This window comes from Bison bison, unplaced genomic scaffold (genome assembly GCF_000754665.1).
Source record: "Bison bison bison isolate TAMUID 2011002044 unplaced genomic scaffold, Bison_UMD1.0 scf7180017859846, whole genome shotgun sequence".
NCBI classification, from domain to species: domain Eukaryota; kingdom Metazoa; phylum Chordata; class Mammalia; order Artiodactyla; family Bovidae; genus Bison; species Bison bison.
In genome coordinates, this window is record NW_011490418.1 from 14,725 (window position 1) to 23,973 (window position 9,249).

At 57.4% G+C, this 9,249-nt stretch overlaps 1 protein-coding gene across 1 annotated transcript in view; it reads right to left on the reverse strand.

Annotated features, from left to right (window-relative positions):
• Window positions 1-905: 905 nt before the first annotated feature.
• LOC104982131 overlaps window positions 906-9,249 on the reverse strand; it is a gene marked incomplete at its 5' end in the record, with an annotated part of 14,546 nt that continues 6,202 nt past the window's right edge. Inside the window, 5 exons of the mRNA XM_010831455.1 lie at window positions 906-1,059; window positions 1,120-1,193; window positions 1,508-1,604; window positions 2,895-3,031; window positions 4,097-4,222. Coding sequence (XP_010829757.1) covers window positions 906-1,059; window positions 1,120-1,193; window positions 1,508-1,604; window positions 2,895-3,031; window positions 4,097-4,222 — 588 coding nt within the window. The remainder of the gene's footprint in view (window positions 1,060-1,119; window positions 1,194-1,507; window positions 1,605-2,894; window positions 3,032-4,096; window positions 4,223-9,249) is intronic.

Below are 9,249 nucleotides of genomic sequence, written 5' to 3' on the forward strand. Positions count from 1 at the left end.
CAGGGCTGGGATGATAGAGGCGGGGGTCATCCACGGGGTGTCCAGGGCCTGGCAGGGCTGGGATGATAGAGGCGGGGGTCATCCACGGGGTGTCCAGGGCCTGGCAGAGGGCAGCCCCATGGAGCCCCTGTGTGGCCTCGGTTTCCCACCCTGCAGAGGGGAGGCCCCAGGCCGGGAGGGGGGACCCCAGGGGCTGGCTCTGACCTGCTCGCCGGGATGTTCGTCATCTGGGCCTCGGTTTCCCTCCCTGTGGGATGGAGCGATGAGCCCGCTGGGAGCCTCCCGGAAGTCAGGAGTGGCTCCGCCTGGGAGTGTGTGTCCCATGTTTCAGAGGTGGTTCGGGACACGGGGCCACTCAGTGGCCTCAGGGCGCAGCTGCCTTCTGGACCCACAGGTCTGGTCAGGGCTCGGCCTTTGGGTCCTTTGAGCCCCGTCCCTGCCCCTCTGCTGGGTTCCCAGGCCTGGGACACCCGGGGCCTCTGTGCTCACCGAGCATAGCACAGCGCCGTCCACCCTGGAGAACTCCTGCCCCCCTGCCCCCCAGGCCTCCCTGGGCCCCCTCCCAGCATCCTCTGCTCGCCCCTCTCTGCCCTGGCATCCTGTCTGTCTGAATCTCCTTCCTGCCCAGGGCAGGGCCCAGTCACATGGCACCGCACTCAGGGATTTCTGGGTGGTGAGCAGGATGGCAGGCCAGGCGGGAGACTGGAGCCCAGGGTCTCCGAGGGGGAAGGTACTGCAGTGGGGGCCTATGTGTGCCAGCCGAGGGGTGCTCAGCCCCCACCTGGGTGCCTTTGCTCATGCCAACCCCCCAGGAGGCCCTCCTTCCCTCTGCCCCTCAGCCCTGGGAGTCCAGCTCCTGGGCCTTGTTTTGGGGTGCCTGAGGCTGCTGCTGCTCCCAGACCCCCTCATCTGATCCCCCAGGACGCCAGAACCCCCCGGCTCTTGTCTTTCCCACTAATGTTTCCTGACGGAGGGAAGAAGCATTTCTTGACGGCGCTGCGGGCTCCGGGCTGGGCATGGATGAGGCTCCCTGACTTAGCTTCACCCCCAGGACTTGACCTGGGCCCACAGGGGAGGCCAGGGTGCTGGGAGTGGGCAGCGGTTGCTGAGCCGACTGACCGCGGCTGGGGCAGGCGAGGGCCACACTCTCCAGGCTCGCGGTGGGGGGCACCTGTCCACCGGACACTGTCTCTCTGTGTCAGCTGACATGGTGTTATGGCTGTGGACTTGCAGGCCTGGCCCCTGGCTTCCTGGGGCTGGGGGACCCCCTGGCAGCTCCCCTGAGAACGAGCTGGTGAAGTCCCACCGGTGGAGGGATTTTTTTGTGTGTGTTTGGGGGTGGGCTCAGGAGAGCGTGCCGGGTACTTGTTCCCCACCTTTTATTCCCATGAGGACCACGGAGCCCTGGAATGCCGGGACCTCTCTGATTGGAGCCGGACAGGGAGGCAGGGAGGGCAGGGGACATCAGGGAGACCTGTACCTGGGGTGAGGGGGGCAGTCTGCTCACCCGCAGCCAGGCGGCAGCTGGCCCCCCACGCTGGCCTGTTTGTCCCACCTCCTGCCCCCCGTTGCCCTCAGCATCTCGGCCGAGCACGGGGGGCAGGCTGGGCAGGGCATGGGGCGCCCTGTGTCCACAGCCCCCCTCCTCCCGTGGTGAAGCAGGCACCTTCCAGGTCTGACTTTGGCCTTGACTGTGCCGGGCCTGACTGGCCTGGGATGAGCAACTGAGGGCCGCATGCAGGCTGGGTCCCCAGGGAGGCCTCAGGGAAGCTTTCAGATGGATGGAGGGAAGGGTGATGGTTGGATGGATGGGTGGACAGACGGATGGATGAGTGACTGGCCATCTGAGGTCCCGTCCCTTGGAGAAGGACCCTGTGAGGCCTCGTGGGGAATGGATGAGTGACTGGCCCATCTGAGGTCCTGTCCCCTGGAGAAGGACCCTGTGAGGCCTCATGGGGAATGGATGAGTGACTGGCCATCTGAGGTCCCGTCCCCTGGAGAAGGACCCTGTGAGGCCTCGTGGGGAATGGATGAGTGACTGGCCCATCTGAGGTCCTGTCCCCTGGAGAAGGACCCTGTGAGGCCTCATGGGGAATGGATGAGTGACTGGCCATCTGAGGTCCCGTCCCCTGGAGAAGGACCCTGTGAGGCCTCGTGGGGAATGGATGAGTGACTGGCCCATCTGAGGTCCTGTCCCCTGGAGAAGGACCCTGTGAGGCCTCGTGGGGAACAGCTGTGCTTCGAGTCACCACATTGTTACTCCAGACGCACCAGGGCTCCCAGGGCAGCGATCGTGAGGGTCCCCATTTTTCTCCCCATCCCCATACTTGGCTCAGTCCCTCCCCGCAAAGAGTCCCAAGTGAGGGGCGGCAGGGGAAGTGTGACCGCGGTGCCCTAGGCCAGCCCCAGCTCCTCTGTGTCCCGCGGCAGCCTCAGCTCTGAGCCTGGCACTTAGATGGGCTCCTGGGGCCCTGAGAGGGGCCATGACCTCCAGGATCCCAGACACAGGATCGTGGGACAAGAGATGCCGCTTCTGACGGATGTGGTCTCAGGCGGCCAGGCCTGGACACAGGGGCCTGGGCGGCCTGGGTGCTGGGATGTGGGCCTTTCTCCAGCTGGGCTGGTGGAAGCTTCCAGAACTGGAGCAACCCCTCCCCCCACCCCGGGGAGAGGGAGGCACCTGCTGCCAGGGCTGGGCGGTCGGTCGGGGTTTCCTGGCTATTTCGGGCGTCAGGGCCTCTTGGTTTCGCCAGGCCAGCTGCGTGGGGTGAGGGTGCGGGGCCCGTGGGGAGCCCCGGGGGTGCTGGCCTGAGGTTGCTGGGCCCCAACAGCCCAGTGCCAACGGCGACAACTGTCAACCCCAGAGACCCGCAAACGTCCATTTTCCACCTGACCGTCCCTCCCGGGCCCCCAGGGAGCGAGGCGCCACTGTCACCGGCCCAGCTGCACGGAGGGCACTCTGGCCCCCAGCCCCCAGCCCAGAATCAGGGCTGTCCCGGGCCCTGGCCGCCTCGGGGCTCAGCTGTGGCCCCTGGGGCAGCCTGGCAGGGCGCCCGGCCATGCCCTGGCTGTTTCTCCAGGGGACCACTCGCTCTCTGCATGCTGTCCCCAGTCGGGAGCCCCCAACAGGGCTGCCTTACCATCGCCGAGGTCCCTGCAAGCAGTGGGCGCTCAGGAAATCACTGCTGAGCCCGGGCTTTGCTCTGGGCCCTGGCCCACCCGGGCCTCACCCGCTCACTCTGGTCCACCTGGGCCTCACCCACATGGGCCCTGGTCTACCTGGGCCTCACCCACTTGCCCTGTCCACCCGGGCCTCACCCACTCGCCCTGGTCCACCCAGGCCTCACCCACTCGCCCTGGTCCACCCGGGCCTCACCCACTCACCCTGTCCACCCGGGCCTCACCCACTTGCCCTGGTGCACCTGGGCCTCACCCACTCACCCTCGTCCACACTAGTGCTGGGCTGGTGGCCCGTGTGAGCAGAGACACTGCGGGTGGCTCACAGGTGGTCTGGGGTCCCACGTCTCTCAGAGAGCTGCTCTCGGCTGGCCCACGGCAGCCTTTCTGTCCTCCTTAGGGAGCCCACTGGGGGTCTGGCCCAGGCTTCTCCCTCCTCCCCCGATGTGTACCCAGGAGGCTGAGTGCTGGATGGGCAGGAGTTGCCCGTCCTGGTGAGACCCGAGAGGGGGTGCAGGTGCTGGTGATCAGCACAGTCCTGGGCATGGGATGCTCAGTGGACACCAGCCCTGACGTCCCCGGGGCGGGGAAGAGGTTCCCAGGCCAGGAGCTGGGGAGCAGGAGGGACCTGAGGGGGCGAGATGTGGCCACAGGAAAAGAGTGTCACCATGAGGGGGCTGCCTGTGTGCAAGCACGCGTAGGTGCCCTGGTGGGTCATGCTGACCATCAGCTGCTCTTTCCCGGGAGTGGGCACAGGGCCTCTGCTGGACCCAGCCCTGCCCCCCCAGCCCCTGATCTGTGGCCGCCCTGAGACATTCTCCCTGAGTCCTGCCAGGTTCCCTGGGGACAAGAGCAGGTTTCCACACAGGCGGATCTGTCACTGGGTGGGAAATGGTTAGGGCTGCACCCAGCCTCTCACGGGCTGGGAGGGAATGGGCTCGCTCCAGGGGCTCCAGTCGAGGCCCATGGGGGCCAGGAACTCCACGGCGGCCACACACTCGCTGGGGCTGCACAGGGTCTGCCCGGCTGACTGCGGGGTCTGGTCCTGGCCTTGGGCCCCACATTTTAACCCATGAGAAGGAGTGTCAGTCACTCAGCAAACGGTTACCCTGAGCTTGGACAACCCCAGTTCACCGTCCACAATGGGACGTTTCCAGGATTGGAAGTCGCTCAGTCGTGTCCGACTCTTTGCAAACCCATGGACTATATGGTCCTTGGAATTTTCCAGGCCAGAATACTGGAGTGGGTAGCCTTTCCCTTCTCCAGGGGATCTTCCCAGCCTAGGGATCGAACCCAGGTCTCCTGCATCGCAGGAGGATTCTTTACCAGCTGAGCCACCAGGGAAGCCCACCCCACCATCTGTTTTGTAAACAAGTTCATTTACACCCCCGCTGTTAAAAATCATGCCAGCTTTGTATACACAGTCAGAACTCAGGGAGCCTGACTCTTCCAGCTCCATTTTTCTTTCTCAAGATTGCTCTGGCTCTTTAGGATCTTTCTTGTTTCCCTGAAACTTGTAAAACCTTTTGTTCTAATTCTGATTCTGTGAAAAATGCCATTGGGAATTTGATAGGGGTTGTACTGAATCTGTATGTTTCTCTGAGTAGTATAGTCATTGTCACACTATCGATTCTTCTCATCCAAGAGCGTGGTATCTCTCTCTCTCTGTGTCGTCTGATTTCTTTTGTCAGTATTTTATAGTTTTCTGAGTACAGGTCTTTTGCCTCTTTAGGTAGCCTTATTCCTAGGTATTTTACTCTTTTTCATGCCGTGGGATGGTTTCCTTAATTTCTCTCTCAGATCTTTCGTTGTCAGTCTATAGGAATGCAGGAGATTTCTGTGTATTAATTTTGTATCCTGCAACAAATTCACTGATGAGCTCTAATAGTTATCTGGTAGCATCTCTAGGATTTTCTGGGTATAAGTGTCATGTCATTTGCAAAGAGTGAGTTTTACTTCTTCTTCTCCAATTTGGATTCCTTAATTTCTTTCTCTTCTCTGATTGCCATGGCTAGGACGTTCAGGGCTGTGTTGAGTAAAAACGGAGTGAGTGGACATCCTCGTCTTGTTTTTGATCTTAGAGGAAATGCTTTCAGTCTTTCACCATTGAGCATGTTTGCTGTGGGCTTGCCACGTATGTGCAGAATCTAAAAAAGTGGTGTAAATGAACTTGTTTACAAAACAGAAATAGAGTCGCAGATGTAGAAAACAAACATGACTACCAATCGGCGGCGGAGGGGGGTGATAAATTGCGAGATTGGGGCTGACACGTGTGCACTGCTATATATAAAATAGAAAACTAATAAGGACTTTCCGTACTGTTCATGGGGTTCTCAGGGCAAGAATACCAAAGTGGTTTGCCATTCCCTTCTCTAGGGGGTGCTGGGAAAGACTGAAGGCAGGAGGAGAGGGAAAGACAGAGGATGAGATGGTTGGATGGCATCACTGGCTCGATGGACATGAGTTTGAATAAGCTCCAGGAGTTGGTGATGGACAGGGGAGCCTGGCGTGCTGCAGTCCATGGGGTCACAAGGAGTCGGACACGACTGAGCTGAACTGAATAAGGCCCTACTGCGTAGCACAGGAAGCTCTACCTGACACTCCATAATGACCTGTATGGGAACAGAGTCGTAGGAAGAGCTGGATATGTGTGTATGCGTAACTGATTCACTTTGCTGCACCACAGAAACTCACACACCACTAAATCAACTCCATCCAACACAAATTAATTTTACCAAATCATGGACTTGTCAAGACACGGGCGTGAGCTGGGAATGTAGGGGAAATACAGGAGGCAAGTCTACCCCCTGGAGCCCCCACTGGGCCCGATGTTCTGGGGGAGGCCGTCACTGGGAGACTCCTGGCCAAACAGGATCAGCTTTGCTGTGACCCCAGGTCGCCAACTGGCTTTTCAGAAAAACGGGTCCAAAGACCGGCCCTGCTGGGACCCACTACCCTCTGTCACATCACTGAACCTGTGTCCCTGAGACCCACATGCAATCCCTCCTGGTGACCTCAGAGAAGCAGGGGACCCGGGCCTGACCGGGCGGAGGACAGCGCGCTCTGAGAGATGCGGACTTCATCTCTCTGCGTCCGGGTCACCGGCCCAGAGGGCACGGCTGCTGTTATTTGAAAGCGGCCGGACCCTTGTGCGGGGTGTGAGGGTCTGTGTTTCCCCCCAGACGCAGGGACCATGCTGGGCTTGTGACCACTGTGGGGTGAAGGACACGTGTGCCCTGCCCAGGTTTGGCCAGGGTGCGCTCTCCCGTCGACTCTCAGGGGGTTGGGCAGTCGGGAGAGGCACCCAGCTCAGCTCGGTAGAAACTCCTGGGCCTCCCCCAGGGCCCAGCAGTCACTTCTCCTCCCACCTCCCCCCACAGCCCGAGGCTATTCTAGGCCTCTTTCCGGCAGTGGAGGAAGTCACAGCCCCCCTCCCCCACCCAACTCAATTGCCTCTCCCTGCCTTGGCCTCAGCAAGCAAGCCCGGGCCAAGGGTGCTGCCCAGCGTGGCTCAGTGAGGCAGGGCAGGGCCAGGCCAAGCCCCCTCTTCTGACCTGACCCTGGGGCCATGAGCTGGGACCGCTCAAGCCAGTGCTCTGGGGCCTTCAGTCCGCAGAGGCTGCGCCAGCGCTTGGCTGAGCAGGGCAAGCCTGGTGTGTTTGAACTTGGTCAATCTGCCCTCTGTCAACTTAAAAATAAAAAGCACAGCGTGAGAGTTGCAAGTTTCATCTGGGACAATATGAGGACTGTGGCCCAGGAGATAGCCCCTCAGATAGCTCTGAGAAACTGCCCCGAAGAGGCAGGGGGAGAAAGGCCAGTATATGTGTGATTTCGGTGAAGGGGAAGACATGCAGCCGAGCACGTATCTTTTCAGATTTCTACCAGTCTTGTGAAGCTTTTGCCAGGCACGAGGAGCAATCATCACCATGAAGGATTTGGTACTTTTCTAGATATGAGGACATACAAGAATTGGGCTCATAAAGTCAGTCTAACTCTCTGAAGACCCCCTGCTCCCAGCACAGAGGGCCTCCTTTCTGCTTTCTGCCCTGAACTCCTTTCGGCGGGTGTTGAGGGTCGGCAGCTGCAGCAGCGCGTGCTTTAATCCTTGTAGAAGCAGGTGGCGAGTGCCCACGGCAAGCGCCAGTTTGTAGCTGACACCTCTGAAGTGGGCAACGACAGCCCTGATGGACCTGGAGCCTCTGAAGAAGGGATTCACAGGGCCTGGAGCCCATCTCAGGCCTGTTCGTGCTGCTCATGCTCAGCCACCTCTCCAATGGACTCTGAACTCTGTGTTTAGAGCCTGTGGAAACCTCAGTAGAAGGATAAGACCCCCTCTGGACAGGGGAATCTTGAAGATCACATCCAGGTTACTCATCGCCTAAGAGAAAACATACTCTAATCACCCCTACCTCCAGACAGGTCATAAATTCTTTCTGTGTCTATCGGAGTGCAGTCTTACTGATTATTAACTGTTTGAACACCTAACACTCGAATGATGGGGTTATTGCGATTGTATTTACCCTTCCTTGGTTTATGTAAGTCTCAGGGAAATTGGGGTGGTGAGTTCAGACACGTACACACAGGTATTAAAGATTTTCACAAATGCTGGTCGGGGTCCTCAGCTAAGAGGAGACTCTGCCTTGGGCCCGCCGGTGTAATAAACTTCACTCCACTATCTGCATTGTCCTTCTGAGTGAGTTTGTTTCCCGGAACGCATGGCTATAACACCTCCTTGAGGGGTGAGATGGGGGCAGAGGTCAAAGGGGAAAGGAGAGAGGTGAGAAGCTGCTGCGGCTTTGAAGCAGAGGGGGAGGGTTGAGCCGAGGACTGGGCTCATCTGGATGCTGGAAGGTGTCGGTTCTCGGTTCACGATTGCTGAAGCCCAGCTTGAAGGATTCTGAGCACAGCTTACTAGCACGGGAGCAATTGTATGATAGTTTGAATAGTCTTTGGCGTTGCCCTTCTTTGGGATTGGACACTGATACTGACCAATCCAATGAAAGCTGACCATTTCCAGTCCTGTGGCCCCTGCTGAGTTTTTCAAATTTGCTGACATATTGAGTGGAGCAGTATGGGCTTCCCTGTGGCTCAGCTAGTAAAGAAGCCACCTGCAATGCGGGAGACCTGGGTTCAATCCCTGGGTTGGGCAGATCCCCCGGAGAAGGGAAAGGCTACCCACTCCAGTGTTCTGGCCTAGAGAATTCCATGGACTGTATAGACCATGGGGTCGCTATGTCGGACATGGGGTTGCTCAGTTGGACACGACTGAGCGACTTTCACTTCTCGAGTACAGCACTTTAAAAGCATCATCTGTGAGGATTTTGAATAGTTCAGCTGGAATTCCATCACCTCCACTAGCTTTGTTCATAGTAATGCTTCTTACTACTTCAAGCTAGCCTTCAGCAGTATGTGAACCGAGAACTTCCAGATGTACAAGCAGGATTTAGAAAAAGCAGAGGAACCAGAGATCAAATTGCCAACATCCATTGGATCATAGAGAAAGCAAGGGAATTCCAAAAGGACATAATTTAATACTTCTGCTTCACTGACTATGCCAAAGCCTTTGACTGTGTGGGTCACAACAAACTGCAGAAAATTCTTATTAAAGAGATGGGAGTACCGGGCCATCTTACCTGCCTTCTGAGAAACCTGTATGCAGGTCAAGAAGCAACAGTTAGAACCAGACATGGAATAATGGACTGGCTCCAAATTGGGAAAGGAGTCCGTCAAGGCTGCATATTGTCACCCTGCTTATTTAACTTATATGCAGAATACATTATGTGACATTCTGGGTTGAATGAATCACAAGCTGAAATTAAGATTATTGGGAGAAATATCAATAATCTGAGATATGCAGATGATACCACTTTAATGGCAGAAAGTGAAGAGGAACTAAACAGCCTCTTCATGAGGGTGAACGAGGAGAGTAAAAAAAACTGGCTTAAAACTCAACATTCAAAAATCTAAGATCATGGCATCCGGTCCCATCACTTGATGGCAAATAGAAGGGGAAAAAGTGGAAGCAGTGATAGATTTTTTTTTTTTTAGGGCGGGCTCCAAAATCACTGTGGC